The 15,833-nt window shown below is 46.9% G+C and overlaps 1 protein-coding gene across 3 annotated transcripts in view; it reads left to right on the forward strand.

The window, feature by feature from the left end:
* The first annotated feature begins 895 nt into the window (after positions 1-895).
* Positions 896-15,833, forward strand: part of Nlrc4 (NLR family CARD domain containing 4) — a 25,757-nt gene continuing 10,819 nt past the window's right edge. For all 3 annotated transcript variants that reach the window (XM_028873584.2, XM_037198046.1, XM_037198047.1), the window contains exons 1-5: positions 896-1,114; positions 4,597-4,709; positions 7,538-7,798; positions 9,063-11,063; positions 11,886-11,978. In XM_028873584.2, the coding sequence (XP_028729417.1) occupies position 4,709; positions 7,538-7,798; positions 9,063-11,063; positions 11,886-11,978 (2,356 nt within the window). In that variant the 5' untranslated portion in view covers positions 896-1,114; positions 4,597-4,708. The remainder of the gene's footprint in view (positions 1,115-4,596; positions 4,710-7,537; positions 7,799-9,062; positions 11,064-11,885; positions 11,979-15,833) is intronic.

The raw sequence follows: 15,833 nt of genomic DNA on the forward strand, positions 1-15,833 counted from the left end.
TTCTAGGACAGGCGCAAAGCTACACAGAAACCCTGTCTTGAAAAACCAAAAAAAAAAAAAAAAAAAAGTCCAGGGCCATTCTGAGCAATTCAAGACCCTGTCTCAAAACAAAATGAAAGAAAAACAAACCAAAAACCATACTGAATGTCTAAAACACAGGGACTAAGGGTCCTAGACAGAAGCTCATTAGAACTTTAGAAGCCATTTATTACCCACTTTGGCATCTGACCCAAAAGCTCCTATCAGGCAAAACCTTTGGGATGTATTAACAAAGCAGATTACTAGTTGCTAACAGCCCAGAAGCTAAAAATGGCCTCAGATCTGAAGCCAGGGGTTTCTTTGCTGGGATCTGCCTATCTGATGTTTCCACCAACGTATTTGAAGTTATGCTGATTTGTGACTTTGATTGATTTATTGTTCCATTAATATGAAAACTTACTGAAACTAAGCTGGGCATAGTGGTGTGCCTTTAATCCCAGCACTCAGGAAGCAGAGGCAGGCAGTTCTTTGAGTCTGAGGCCAGCCTGGTCTACGGAGAGAGTACCAGGACAGCCAAGGCCACATAGAGAGAGTGTGTCTCAAACAAAACAACACACACACACACACACACACACACACACACACACACCAAGATTAAAAAAAAAAAACTAAAACAACAACAAAACCGCACCATGGAACAGTTACCACTTTGGAACTTTGGAACTTGGGGTACCCTGTTTTCCTGGGCTGTGTTCACTCATAATTGGCTCCAATAAAACTCTCTCATTCCCTTTGCTGGGAAGAAATCAACAGTTGTTGAATCTTTACCTTATGAATAAGCAGGAAAGAACAAGTGAGTAAGTTCAAAGTCCCACTTCCGGGCTCCTCTGTCAGTCACGCCTCTTGCTAACATGAGTGTCCCAACCACCTTTACTATGCTTCGAAAGAAAGGAAAAACCCACCCGGGCACTTCCTCTTTTCTACTGTCTCTGCTCGTTGAGCAGAGCATTTCGTATCAACGGGAACAGCCTTGCTGTTAAACTTAAAGTAGATTAAGAAAAAAAGAAAAGGAACTTATTTTTAAAATGGCTTTCCTTCACGCTTCGAGAGGGAGGCAACTGGATTGCTTGGCCAGGTACCTCAGGGAGAGGGAATGGATTTTAAGTCACTTTCAGAGCCAAATATTGAAATCTGAGTTTAGGTTCATTGAAACCTTGTGTCTGTGAGGTTTTCCTGCAGTGAATGGTTGGCCCACTGGGCTGATTTGCCTACAGGGAGATCTTGGGGGTGGGGGGGGGCAGGGAGGGGGGGGGGCAGGAGGGTTGTTGACTTGGTCGGCTGGAGTTTAACTAGGATTTTCTGCGATGGTGTTTAAAGTATACTGAGCACCAGGGGATGCATTTGTATTTTGTCTGAGACAAAAAAGACTTTGAAAACGCTTTTTGGCACTATGGAAAGGAAACCCAGAGCTGACAGGGAGAGGGAGACTGCTTGGTCCATCCCATCTCCCGAGCCTTTGACAAGATACTTGAACTTGGACAGAGAAGGGAAGAAAATCCCTGTTTGTGGGCCAGTGTTTATAGGAAGCGCTTTACAGACCCCATTGTATGATGTGGTGTTTGTGTGATGCTCCGCTTCCAGCCATTATCTCAGTTGATCTCAGGTAGCCCGGTGTAGAGGTGGAAAATGTGGCAAAGACTCTCGGTGGTCAGACAATAATCAGCTGCATGACTAGGCTCTAATCTTATGGGCTGTCTCTGCTTCTAACAGTTCATCACGCTTCTGTAATTCTGCTCGTAATTTTTAAATGCTTGTTTTAATTGGTGTATATTCATTGTTCAACAATACCAGGACATTTCCATATAAATCTATAATATTCTCTGAGGATTCCCCACCCATATGCCCTCCAAACCTCCCCTAACTTTTTTTGCTTGTCCAGGTTCCCATTAGTCCAACTGGTGCCCTTAGACAGTTTCCTTTTGGTCCGCATGACACACATTAGGTTATTTGCATAACACTAACGGCACTCGGTGAGATGGCTGGAGTCCAAAGGAGATCTAAGAACATTTTAAGCTAAAGTCTATCTTACGAGAACGGTAGACAAATCACACCTCTGCTCCAATTGTTTCCACAATTAATCATCACAACAGTCCAAAGCCCGGGGGCAGATAATATGAGTGCTAATATTTCAGTAAAGAAAGCATAATCCAGAGGCTAAGGAGATGCTGGGAAGGGGAGGGGAGTGGCGGGGTAGGGGCACTTGTCACCAAGCTTGTTGACCAGAGTTTGATTCCTGGGACACATATACTATTCCAGAAGGAGAGAACCGACTGAGTGCTGGGTTTAAAGGTGTGTGCCACCACCACTGCCTGGCTCATGGGTATAGCTTTTGTTATACTAGGAAATACAGTCGCACAACAAAGTCCCTGATCCTCTGGCTCTTACACTTTTTTCCACCCTCTATTCCAAGATTTATTTATTTATTTTTAAATTTATTTTTGTTTTTATTTCATGTGTATTTGTGTTGTGCCTGAATGTATGTCTGTGTGAAGGTGTTGGATCCCTGAAACTGGAGTTATAGGCAATTATGAGCTGCCATGTGGGTGCTGGGAACTTAACCTGGTCCTCTGGAAGAGCAGTCAGTGCTCTTAACTGCTACACCATCTCCAGTTCTGATTTATTTATTTTTATTTCAAGTGGTATTTTTTTAAATTTGTTTATTAATTATGTATACAGTGGTCTGCCTGCATGCCAGAAGAGGGCACCATATATCACCATAGATGGTTGTGAGCCACCATGTAGTTGTTGGGAATTGAACTCAGGACCTCTGGAAGAGCAGTCAATGCTCTTAACTTCTGAGCCATCTCTCCAGTCCCCTACTTCAAGTGTTTTGCATGCTTGTCTTTATGTACACCCTGTACATGCCCGATGCATTCTGAGGTCAGAAGATGATCCCCTGTAACTGGAGTTACAGCTGTGGGTGCTGGGAACTGAACCCAGGCCCTCTGCAGGTACACCAAATGCTCTTCAAGGCTGAGCCATCTCCAGCCCCCACAGCCCAGGTCTTTACATTGGTGGGTAACTCAGAGCACATGAGATCCAGGGCTATGTGTTGATTTTTATTCTCAAAAGCAATTCATAATTAGTTAATCCACCCTGATTTGGTTCTCTGTTTGTCATTCTGTTGGTAAGAACAACATTTCCAGTATCCAAACTGAACACTAATTCTTAGCCTCTTCAAAATAATCTGAGCTCTTCTCCTGATGATCTGGGCAGTGGTTTTAGTTGATTGCTTTAGCAGACAAGTGAGTAGGTGACCCACTCTGGGGAGAGTTGATTCTGCTGACATAAAAATAGAGGAAATTTTATGGTTTCTTCCTGTGCTTTCTTCTTCTTTTTTTTTTCCTTCCTATTCTCACTTTCATTTTTGACCCAGTCAATGGGGGACTCATTCTTTCCTCTTCTGGGAAAGGTAGATATTGCCTTAGCTATTGTTCTGCTGCTGTGAAGAGGCACCATGACCATGGCAACTCTTATAAAAGAAAGCATTTAATTGGGCTGGCTTACAGTTCCAGGGGTTTAGTCCATTATCGTCATGGCATCATGCAGGCAGATGTGGTGCTGGAGAAACAACTGAGAGTTCTACATCTGGATCGGCAGGCAACAGGAAGAGAGACACTGGGCCTGGCTTGAGCTTTTGAAACCTCAAAGCCACCCCCCAGTGACACACTTCCTCCAACCAGGCCACATCTACTCCAACAAGGTCACACCTCCTAAGCCTTTCAAAGAGTTCCACTTCCTGAGAACTAAGCATTCAAATATATGAGCCTATGGGGGCCATCCTTATTAAACCCCCACAGACATGGAGGGGCGACTTCACTGTAGGGAATCTTGCTGTGTACCAGACAGTGCCTTGTTATCACAATCCTAACCCGAGACCAGACCTTTGCTTGTCCTCCTCTGCTACCCCTATCTTATTTTCGGGCTCTTTCTCTCAAGGCTCCTTCCTTATGGCACTTTCTCTGTCTACTTATGGCTTTGTAACTTCCTGGTTTCAAGCCAGTAGGTCTGGCTCCATCTTTTGATACTTCAATCTCAATTATCCTCTTGGCTCTGATTGGCATCAGTGGGAAGTAATTGAGGTGCTAGTGAAATTCCACTGGACCATGGTCTATCTCAAGGCAAGTTGGGTTCTCATTAGGAGTTGGCCATAAATAACCCACTTAGAGCAAGTGTGTGTGTGTGTGTGTGTGTGTGTGTGTGTGTACATGTAGACTCCAGAAGCCAATGCCAGGTGTCTTTCTCAATGCCATGGTGTCTCTACCTTTTTGTTCCCAACAATATGGTTTGCTAAACTTGGTACCACTAGTTAACTAGTGACACTGGCTGGCCAGTGAGCCGTCTCTAGCTGCCTTCTGTACTAGGACCAGATTTCTACATGGTTCCTGGGGATAGAAATCTGGTCCTCACATTTCTACAGCAAGGACTTGAGTCACCGCTGAGCACGTTTTACATGGCTTGGGCCATCATCATTTTCTCATCTAGAAAAGAAGCGTGGACTTGAGAAGAAGCAACTCCAGTCCTTTCGATTGAGCATTTTTGTTTTTGTTTCGTTAGTTTCCTGGGATGAACACGGGCTTCATGGGAAGGAGAAGTCTTTGGCGTTCCCATTTGGAAAAACACATCGTCTACTGAGATCAAGGAAAGTGGAGAGCTTTGACTCGGAACAAGTAAGTACCCTACAAACAATATCTGTCTAGCTATGGATATTGTTGGCATTATCAATATATCAATTCATGCTTGCATTTGACTATCTGTGGGCTTCTCAGCTAAATACTCTTATGTTGTCTTGCGAACTTATTTTAAAACATGGCAAGCCTATGGGGAAAAGGCAGATGATAGATGGGGCAAGACTTCAAGAGTGCCCAGGTTGTACTTTAAAGTGTGTGTTCTGGCCATCACCTGTTCAGGGATCATTTTCCCTCTAGACTCCAAAACACTATATCCAGTCACTTCAGAGAAATGGTACAGAGCCACGTGCTCCTCAAATTAACTGTTTCTGTTTTGATACCAGTGTGTTATCCAGTGTAGTAGCCACTAACCACTTGGGGCGATTTAACTGAATTTCAATATTAAAACTTAATTTACTAATGTAAAACCCAGTTGCACATGAGGTCATAGTATCGCACACCTTGAACCCCAGCACTCGGGAGGCAGAGGCAGGCGGATCTCTGTGAGTTCAAAGCCAGCCTGGTCTACAGAGCGAGATCCAGGACAGCCAGGGCTCTCCCCAGATGAGATCCCAGAGGGAGAGCAGGAGGATTCCCTCACAGGACTTGTAGACAGCTTTTCTCCTCCTGGCAGCAGTGGGGATCTGCAGTGGTGAGGTGGAGGAGCTGGAGTGAGACCCCAGGAGTTGGGCTGCCTGATGGTGCATTTTGGACCAGAGTGGACTTGGAGGCTTTGGGAGGGACATCTTCACTTTCCAATTAGTCATGAGAGATGGAAAAGCCAGGGATAACCTACTATACAAAGAAAACTTGCAGACTGAGAGTATAAGACCAGGAGGATGTGCCTTTGAGCTATCACCGAGACGGTGATCTATAGTACCTGGGCACGGTTTTGTCTGTATTTAAGAGTTAGACCCAGGATTGGGGCTGTAGTTTGGTGGTAGAGAGTTTGCCTCCCATGCTTGAGGTTGTAGGTTCAACCAATCCCCAGTACTGCCAACCAAACCAAACCAAATGCAAAAATAATTTAAGATATTACAGAAACACACACACACACACACACACACACACACACACCACACACACACACACACACACACACACACACACAAATGATATAGCTTCCCTAGAAACCAGGAGAAATGAGAGAGCTTAGACTGAATACTGTCTAATACTTTGTAGTGGTCTTTTTCAGAAAAGACTAAAACTTGTGAAAGATAAAACACCTCTTCCGCTGGGTGGTGGTGGCACACGCCTTTAATCCCAGCACTCGGGAGGCAGACCCAGGCAGATCTCTGTGAGTTGAAGGCCAGCCTGGTCTACAGAGCGAGATCCAGGACAGGCTCCAAAGCTACACAGAGAAACCCTGTCTCAAAACAACAACAACAACAACAAAACACCTCTTCCTTTGAGTTGGGACAGGAAGATAAGGCCTGAACATGTTGACATATTGCTTTGTATGGGATGAAGTACATGAATTCTCCTAACAGTTCCCCAGGTTACACAGAGTATGTGCTGCAGTTGGCTCTCCATGGTGAAATGTTGAATTTTCAGATTTTTGCTAGCGAGTCAACATATATGGTTATCTTGAAATTGGCTACGGTAGAAATCTCGAATCCCTCACTGGGCTTGGTAAATGCTACAACAGGGATGTCCTGTCCCCAGAGAGCCTGGCTGCTACAGTTGGCGGGATTTCAGATTCAAAGGAGAGCTGTCAGAGGTTACAGATGCTAAAAAGTGGCAGAGCCTATGCTGTTGCATTAACTTTCCCTGGGGGAAATGTGAACATCTGGTCACCCCAGGTAGAGCCCAGGAACACACTAGAGTAACCAACCATTCCACCAGCTTGTTGGTTTGCTTGTCGGAGCCCAGGTGAGGGGTAACAAGTATGGAGGACGACTCCCTGTGTATGTATAGAGTCCCTCCTCCAGGCAACCTTCCACGCTCTATTCTAGCACCTCCTGAGTCAGTGTGACATGGAGGCAGGAAGGCTGGGAAGGGGGACACAGGAGAGAGTAGCTGCCATCTCAGTCAGGGCCTAATGATCCCCCCAACTCCTCCTCCTGCGGGAGACTATCGACAGGTGCCATATCGTGAGGGTCTCCTGTTCCAATTAAGATGGTAATGGCTCTTGTGCTTGGAGGATGGGGCCATGCATTACTTCAAAACCCATGTTTTTGCTGCCGTGACTTTACTAGAGATTTTCTTGTTTCTGGTCCCCACTCCCCCACCCCCACTTTGGAGACAGGGTCTCACTATGTAGCCCTGGCTGTCCTGGAACTTAATCTGTAGACTAGGCTGATCTCAAACTCACAGAGATCTACCTGCTTCTGCCTCCTTAGTCTGGGATTAAAGGTGAATACCACTATACCTGGTGCTCACTATCGACTCTGTATAAGTGGACAAAATCACCCACCTAACGTAATCACCCAAGGGACACCATCTGACTCACTGACCAAAGTTAGGGCTGTGGCGTTCTGCAGAACACGTCTTTGTTTTGTTTTGTTTCCTGAGACAGGCTTTCTCTGTGTAACTGTCCCGGCTCTCCTGGAACTTGTTTAGTAGACCAGGCTGATTTCAAACTCACAGAGATCCACCTGCCTCTGCCTCCTGAGTGTTGGGGTTAAAGGTGTGCACACCACCACCTCTCCCTGCTTGCAAAGTACTTCTTGAGGGCCTGAATGTCAAGCATCTGGCATCTCCCTAGTTCAAGATGGGCCTGAGGGGGAGGGAGATGGAAAATATGCAGCCTTGGTGCGCTGGTGACAGGCATGTATATTTCATGTAGATTAAAATAAACGAACAAATATTTACCTCCATCTCTTCAGTGAACTTCATAAAGGAAAACAGTCGAGCCCTCATTCAGAGGATGGGCATCACAGTTATCAAGCAAATCTCAGATGATCTGTTTGCACTGAACGTTCTCAACTATGAAGAAGTCGCCGTCATTTGCTGTGAGAAGGTGGAGCAAGACGCTGCCCGCGGGATCATTCATATGATTTTGAAGAAAGGCTCAGAGGCCTGCAACCTCTTTCTTAACAGTCTTGAAAAATGGGACCGTACTATGTATCAGGACTTAACTGGACAAGGTGAGTGTTGTTTTGCTCGCCTTTGTCCCACCAAAAGGAACAAACCATTAGGAACACCCACAGTCCCTTTCATAGAATTCAGCTTGTCCTCCACCTTTGTGTTGCTGGCCAGGGACTTTGAGTCATTCACAGTAGACACTTGACGGTGAAGCCATATCAATAACCCCAGAGCTGGGCAAGAAATGAATTAAGTACAGTCTCACCTCAAAGTCTAACTGGAATGCGGAGTGTGATGGCGTTGGCTGCCATGGGAGATTTGGGGAGGCTGAGGCAGGTGGATGGGGAGATTGAAGCCAGGCTGGGCTATATATAAATACTCTGTTTAACTAGAACACAAATAGATGAAGCCATCAATCCTTCAGTCAGTCATCTGTGGGGGAGTGGCCCGCTGACTGTCTATCTCACTTTGCAGGGCCATGGAAAAGTAACCACTCTACTTCCCATGCAACAGTAACTTCATCATCATCAGGCTAAACCTCCAACTCCTCATGTTAATTATTTGAAATGAATACATTGTGTCATTGGCCACAGTTTACCCCATCCCACATTCTCAGCCACCTCTTCCACTTTCCTTAGCTCAGAAGACAAAGGCCCCTCTCATTTCCAATCTGCTGCTGTAAGATTTGATGGCAAGAAGGAGGAAAGGAAAGGCAGAGAAGACGGAATGAGGGGAAGGGTGCTGGGGGAAATCGACTGGTATTTGCAGCCTGTTGTGGTATCTTAGAACCAGGGGAGAAAGTCAAAGTCACCCCCCCAGCTGATTCTCGGCACCTCCTGCCATTCATCCCCCTAAGCCCGGGGCTGCAAGGATGTCCTAGTTAAGGTATCTCTTGCTGCGAAGAAACACCATGACCAAAAAGCAAGCTGTGGGGAGAAAGGGCTTAGTTGGCTTACATTTCAACATTGCCATTCATCGCTGAAGGAAGTCAGGACAAGAAGTCAAGCAGGACAGGAACCTGGAGGCAGGAGCTGATGCAGAGGCCGTGGAGGGGGTGCTGCTTTCTGGCTTGCTTCCATGGCTTGCTCAGCCTGCTTTTTTCCTTATAAAATGCAGGACCACCGGCCCAGGGGTGGTACCACCCACAGTGGGCTGGGTCCTCCCGCGTTGATCACTAATGGAGAAAATGCCTTACAGCTGGATCTCATGGAGGCATCTCCTCAAGGGAGGCTCCTTCCTCTCTGATGACTCCAGCTTGTGTCAAGTGGACACACAGAGGAGAATTGCAGAGTCAAGCCCTCTCTAACACTGCCTTTTCTCTAACAGGTATTTTTCATCAGAACATAGAAGAAGACTTGGATGTTTGGGCTCAGAATTTAAAATACTTATACAACAGCCCTTCCTTTCTGAACTTCTATCCCCTGGGTAAAGATATAGACATCATTTTTAATCTGAAGTTCACCTTCACGGAACCTGTCCTGTGGAGGAAGGACCATCGTCATCACCGCGTGGAGCAGCTAACCTTGGGCAGTCTGTTGGAGGCTTTTCAGAGTCCCTGCCTCATTGAAGGAGAGTCTGGCAAAGGGAAATCCACCCTGCTGCAGAGAATTGCCATGCTCTGGGCCTCTGGGGAGTGCAGGGCTCTGAACAGGTTCAAACTGGTCTTCTTTGTCCGCCTGAGCAGTGCAGGGCATGGACTGTTTGAAACACTGTGTGATCAGCTTCTGCATGTCTCCGACTCCATTAGCAAGCCAAGGTTCATGTCTATGCTACTGAAACTGCACCAGGAAGTCCTCTTTCTCCTCGATGGTTACAATGAATTCCAGCCTCAGAACTGCCCAGAAATCGAAGCCCTGATAAAGGAAAACCATCGTTTCAAGAACATGGTCATTGTCACCACCACCACCGAGTGCCTGAGACACGTCAGACATGTCGGCGCCCTGACGGCAGAGGTGGGGGATATGACAGAAGACAGTGCCCAGCTCCTCATCCAAAAAGTGCTGGTCAAGGAGCTAGCGGACGGCTTGTTGTTCCAGATCCAGGAGTCCAGGTACTTGGGGAATCTGATGAAGACCCCTCTCTTCGTGGTGATAACCTGTGCGATCCAGATGGGCAGGAAGGAATTCCGAGCTTACACTCAAACCATGCTGTTCCGAACCTTCTACGACCTCCTGATACAGAAAAACAGGTACAGACACAGAGGCGGGACGGAGAGTGACTTTCTCAGGAGCCTAGACTGCTGCGGAGACCTGGCCCTGGAGGGTGTGTTCTCCCACAGGTTTGCTTTTGAGCCCCAGGATCTGGCCAGCACGAACGAGGATGTCCTGGTGACAACCGGGCTCCTCTGTAAGTACACCGCGCAGAGGCTGACGCCCAAGTATAAATTCTTTCATAAATCATTCCAGGAATACACGGCAGGGCGAAGACTTAGCAGCTTGTTGGCGTCCAGGGATCCAGAGGAGGTGAGCAAGGGGAATGACTATTTGAAGAAAATGGTTTCCATCTCCGACATCACATCCCTGTATGGCAATCTGCTCCTGTACACGTGTGGGTCATCCACAGAGGCCACCAGGGCTGTCATGCGGCACCTTTCAGTGGTGTACCAGCATGGCAGCCTGCAAGGGCTTTCTGTCACAAAGAGACCTCTCTGGAGGCAGGAATCTCTACAAAGCCTGAGAAACGCCGCCACGGAGCAAGATTACCTGAAAGCCCTCAACGTAAATTCTTTCGTAGAGTGTGGCATCAATCTTTTCTCCGAGAGCATCTCTAGATCAGTCCTGAGCCAAGAATTTGAAGCTTTCTTTAGTGGGAAAAGTTTATACATCGACTCAGAGAACATCCCTGATTACTTATTTGACTTCTTTGAATGCTTGCCGAATTGTGTGAGTGCACTGGACTTCGTTAAGTTGAACGTCTACGGAAGAGCTACCGCGCCACAGCACACGGCTGGGGAGAGCAGCCCTGGGGTCCTCCGCGTGGAAGGCCCCTCAGAAACCTACATCCCCAGCAGGGCTGTGTCTTTGTTCTTCAACTGGAAGCAGGAATTCAAGACTCTAGAGGTCACGCTCCGGAATATCAGCAAGTTGAATAAACAAGATATCAAACATCTGGGGAAGATATTCAGCTCGGCCACCAACCTCCGGCTGTACATCAAGAAATGCGCAGCCGTGGCCGGGAGCCTCAGCTCAGTCCTCAGGACCTGTAAGAACATTCAGTCCCTCATGGTGGAAGCCAGCCCCCTCACCATCGATGACGAACAGCACATCACGTCCGTGACAAACCTCCAGAATTTGAGCATTCACCACCTGCAGACCCAACGGCTGCCAGGTATGGGCGCATCCGAAGGACGTCGTTAAGGCTGGCTGGCACTGAGCAGGTGCTAGAGAGCACTGAGACGTCTGGTAATGTCTCTAACGCTTGTTACCTCCTGGGCGCATCCCCCAGCCTGGCTTACCTTCTCTGTTTTTCCTCAGTCCTTTATTTCACCTGCCTTGAGGCTCTCTGCGGTTCCCGCCTCCAACTGATCACTCTCTGGAACTTTTCAGCTGCCAAAGATTTACTTATTTTATGTTTTCCTCCTCTCCTCTCCTCTCCCCTCCCCTCCTCTCCCCCCTCTCTCCCCTCCTCTCCCTTTCCTTCCCCTCCTCTTCCCCCCTCTCTCCCCTCCTCCCCCCTCTCCCCCCTCTTCCCTCCTCTTCCCTCCTCTTCCCTCCTCTCCCTCCTGTTCTTCTGTCTTCTCTCCTTTCTTTTCTTCTCTGGTCCCCTCCCCACCTAACTTCTGTCCACTTCTCTCTCCTCTCCTTTCCCAGCTCCTTCTTCAATACAGGGTCTCATATGTAGCCCAGGCTAGCCTCACACCTGCTGCAATCCTCCTGCTTCAGCCTCCCAAGTGCTGGGATTATAGGCACGGACACCACATCTGGCTATCCTTTAATCTTTCTCTTTAATTCTGTTCTATTTGAACAGCATGCTTACAGCTAAGTACTCTCCCCTCCATTTCTGACAAAACAACCATGTTTATGTGACTATTGTGAGCACTCGCTGCCCTATGTGATAACTAAAATCTTCTGATCGTAATTGGAATGACAGTCACAGTAAACAATGACAGCACCAGGGAGGGACACATGCTGGTCTGTTTTCTTTTGGCAGGCGGTCTGACTGACAGCTTGGGTAATCTGAAGAACCTCGTGAAGCTCATACTGGACAACATTAGGATGAACGAGGAAGATGCTAAAAACCTAGGTCAGAATTTGGTTTCTTTAATATTCTTATTACTGTAGGTATGATGATATGCATGGTTAGCTTAAGATTATTTGATACTGTCTGCATCTGTAGAAGGCAAGATCGTGTGTGTGTGTGTGTGTGTGTGTGTGTGTGTGTGTGTGTGTGCATGTGCATGACATGATCCATGTGGTGGTTTGAATAAGAACAGCCCTCACAGCTGGGTGGTGGTGGCACATGCCCTTAATCCCAACACTTGGAAGGCAGAGCCTGGTGGATCTCTGTGAGTTCGAGGCCAGCCTGGTCTACAGAGCAAGATCCAGGATAGGCTCCAAAACTGTACAGAGAAACCCCGTCTCGAAAAAGAACAAAACAAACAAAAAAGAATGGTTAGCTTAAGATTATTTGGCACTGCATCTGTAGAAGGCAAGATCTTTATGTGTGTGTGGCGGGGGCATGTGCATGGCATGATCCACATGTGGAGGTCTGGTGGTTTGAATAAGAACGGCCCCCACAGGCTCATCTATTTGAATGCCTAGTCACCAGGGAGTGGAACTCTTTGAAAAGGTTAGAAGAATCAGGAAGTGTGGCTTTGTTGAAGGAGTATGTCACTGGGGGTGGACTTCGAGGGTTCAAAAGCCCTTGGCAGGTCTAGTCTCTCCCCCCTTTGCTGCCTATAGATCAGAATGTAGAACTCTTAGCTACCTCTCCAGCACCATGTCTGCCTGTGTGCTGACATGCTCCCTGCTGTGATAAATGGACTACTGGCCAGGCGGTGGTGGCACACTCCTTTAATCCCAGCACTCGGGAGGCAGAACCAGGCGGATCTCTGTGAGTTCAAGGCCAGCCTGGTCTACAAAGCGAGATCCAGGAAAGGCACAAAGCTACACAGAGAAACCCTGTCTCGAAAAACAAAACAAGAAAAACAACAAAAAAAAATTAAAAAAAAAAATGGACTACTGAAGTTTCTGAAACTGTAAACCAGCCCCAATTAAATGCTTTCCTTTGTAAGGGTTGCTGTGGTCAGGGTGTCTCTTCACAGCAATTTGGACAGTGACTCAGAAGGAGGTCGGAGGATTACTATGAAGTCTGTCCTTGCTTTCCACCACATTTGAGGGTCTCTTTGTTGTCTGTTGTCTGTTGCTTGATGGCCCACAGGCTCCTGGGGATTCCCTTGTCTCCACCTCCACTCACTGTAGGGACACCTGGATTAAAGATGCACACCACATGATTAACTTTGAGTGCTGAGGATTTGAACTGAGGTCTTTGTGTGAGTCCTGTGTGTACTCACTGATCCATTTCCCTGGCCCCAGCAATCTATTTTACAAACTCCTGACCACCTCGGTTTCTTGGGACACTCTCCATCTCCCAGGACAAGGCTTCAGCAACATTCTATTCAAACTGTACCCCATTTATGTGTGGCCTTTTTTTAGAGAGAAAGTCATCAAGTCTTTCATGTCCCCTTTCTCTGGATGATTTAAAAGTTTAGAGTTGTTTCATTAGTAAAACTTTAATAGAGAAACGAGATGCCAGAAAGCATGAGCTCAGGAACAGAAGCACAACTCGAGGCTTGCCATAGAGCCCAGGGCCTCCAGAACAGAGAGGGCTGAGCGGAACAGAAGCCACCTTTGTGCAATGTCCGGGTTTTCCTTTCTCCTTCTTCTTCTTCTTCTTCTTCTTCTTCTTCTTCTTCTTCTTCTTCTTCTTCTTCTTCTTCTTCTTCTTCTTCTTCTCCTCCTCCTCCTCCTCCTCCTCCTCCTCCTCCTCCTCCTTCTTCTTCTTCTCACCTTCGCTCTTTTGTTCTGTCTCTTCCCTGCCGAGCCCTCCATAAAAACGTTCTTCTCTTTGTTCTTCATTTCACTGCCTGCCCAAGTATAACTCTCTGCAATAACGAAAATGTGGCTGACTTCTTTTTCCTTATGTAATACTCAAGTTAATTTAGAATTCAGTAAACACACAGTGTATAACGAGGAGTTGCGTAGACTATCGGAGCTGGAAGGGGCCCCAGCACATCCTGCTCAGTGCATTCACTTTACAGAAAGTCACCTGCTTCTAGAACGGCTTCCTGATTCGCCCAAGATCTCAGGTGTGCCCCCCAAGATAGTGTACTTGCATTAGGAAAGAATCCAAATGTGAGGGGTTGGGGATTTAGCTCAGTGGTAGAGCGCTTGCCTAGCAAGTGCAAGGTCCTGGGTTCAGTCCTCAGCTCCAGGGGAAAAAAAAAAGAGTCCAAATGTGAGCCGGGCAGAGGTGACTCACACCAATAGTCCTGGCACTCGGGAGGCAGAGCCAGGCGGATCTCTGTGAGTCTGAGGCCAGCCTGGGTTATAGAGTGAGTTCCAGGACAATCAGGGCTTCACATAGAAACCTTGACCCAACAATATAAAACAAAACAAAAAACAAAAAGAATCCAGTATAGTGATATTATTAATAATTACTATGTACTGAAAAGTTGCCCCACACTAGGTCAGCAAGTATACTATATAGTTTTCACACTTAATCCCATCAAACATTCACAACAGCTCTATTATATAGGACTAATGACCCCCAAAGCCCCAGCTGAAATGTTGACACAATTTGTAGCTAAAGTTTTCCTGCCTGGCCCACAGTCAGGACAAATCTTTGTCACCCGCCAGTCCCACAGCTGCTCAGACCCAACCAAGTAAACACACAGAGACTTATATTGCTTACAAACTGTATGGCTGTGGCAGGCTTCTTGCTAACTGTTCTTATAGCTTAAATTAATCCATTTCCATAAATCTATACCTTGCCACGTGGCTCATGGCTTGCCGGCATCTTCACATGCTGCTTGTCATGGTGCGGCTGGCAGTGACTCCCTCCGCCTTCCTGTTTTCTCTGTTCTCCTCTCTGTTAGTCCCACCTATACTTCCTGCCTGGCCACTGACCAATCAGTGTTTTATTTATTGACCAATCAGAGCAACAGATTTGACATACAGACCATCCCACAGCAATTATGGAATTGTGAATCTTGAAGTCTGAATGACCACAAAGCTCATTAACACCTCCCATTGCATCAGTTAACATTTATTGAGAGTTTACTATGTTATACCTACTGAATGCATCACATACATTATCTGCAATCTCCCCTGAGCTCCAAAACATGGGGATTGATAAAACCTTAATCTGAGGGATGCATCTCAAAGGTAGAGCACTTGCCTAGCATGCACAGGGCCCGTGTAAAAGCTCCAATACCGAAGAAGTGGAGGAAGAGACAGATAGGCTCCAAAAAGTCACTGTGTATTTCTTTCATGCATACCATTGACTCAGGATATATATTGATGATTTAAGTTCTACCTAATCAATCCTGAGTGCCACATCAGCACCAGGGCTAAGCATGAGGGGCGCTCCAGGACGCCTTCAGCTGTCCTGTGGGTAGAAGGGGACACTGACTCTGGCTGAACATACTGTTCCGGATGTCGGTCTGGCCCTGGGTCCCGAAGTCCAGAGCAGGGGATTGTTGAGCTGTGCCATTGCACTAGCCGTCCACAGGGCTGCAGCACCTGCCGCCCCTCTGAACTCAGCCTCTCGAGGGAAGGAAAGACCAGGAAGAAGGAACAGGTCTGGAATCCAGCACTAGGGCAGCCTCAGCAGGACACTCCTGAGCTTAGGGCCAGCCTGGGCTGAATCTCCTTATGTAGAAAACAAAGAAATGCATATATATATATAATATATATATTATATATATAATTTGTTTGTTTGTTTGTTTTTACATTTATTTATTTATTATGTATACAGTGTTCTGTCTGCATGTATGCCTGCAGGCCAGAAGAGGGCACCAGATGTTATTCTAGATGTTTGTGAGCCACCGTGTGGTTGTTGGGAATTGAACTCAGGACCTCTGGAAGAGCAGCCAGT

The sequence above is a fragment of the Peromyscus leucopus genome, chromosome 22 (genome assembly GCF_004664715.2).
Source record: "Peromyscus leucopus breed LL Stock chromosome 22, UCI_PerLeu_2.1, whole genome shotgun sequence".
NCBI lineage: Eukaryota > Metazoa > Chordata > Mammalia > Rodentia > Cricetidae > Peromyscus > Peromyscus leucopus.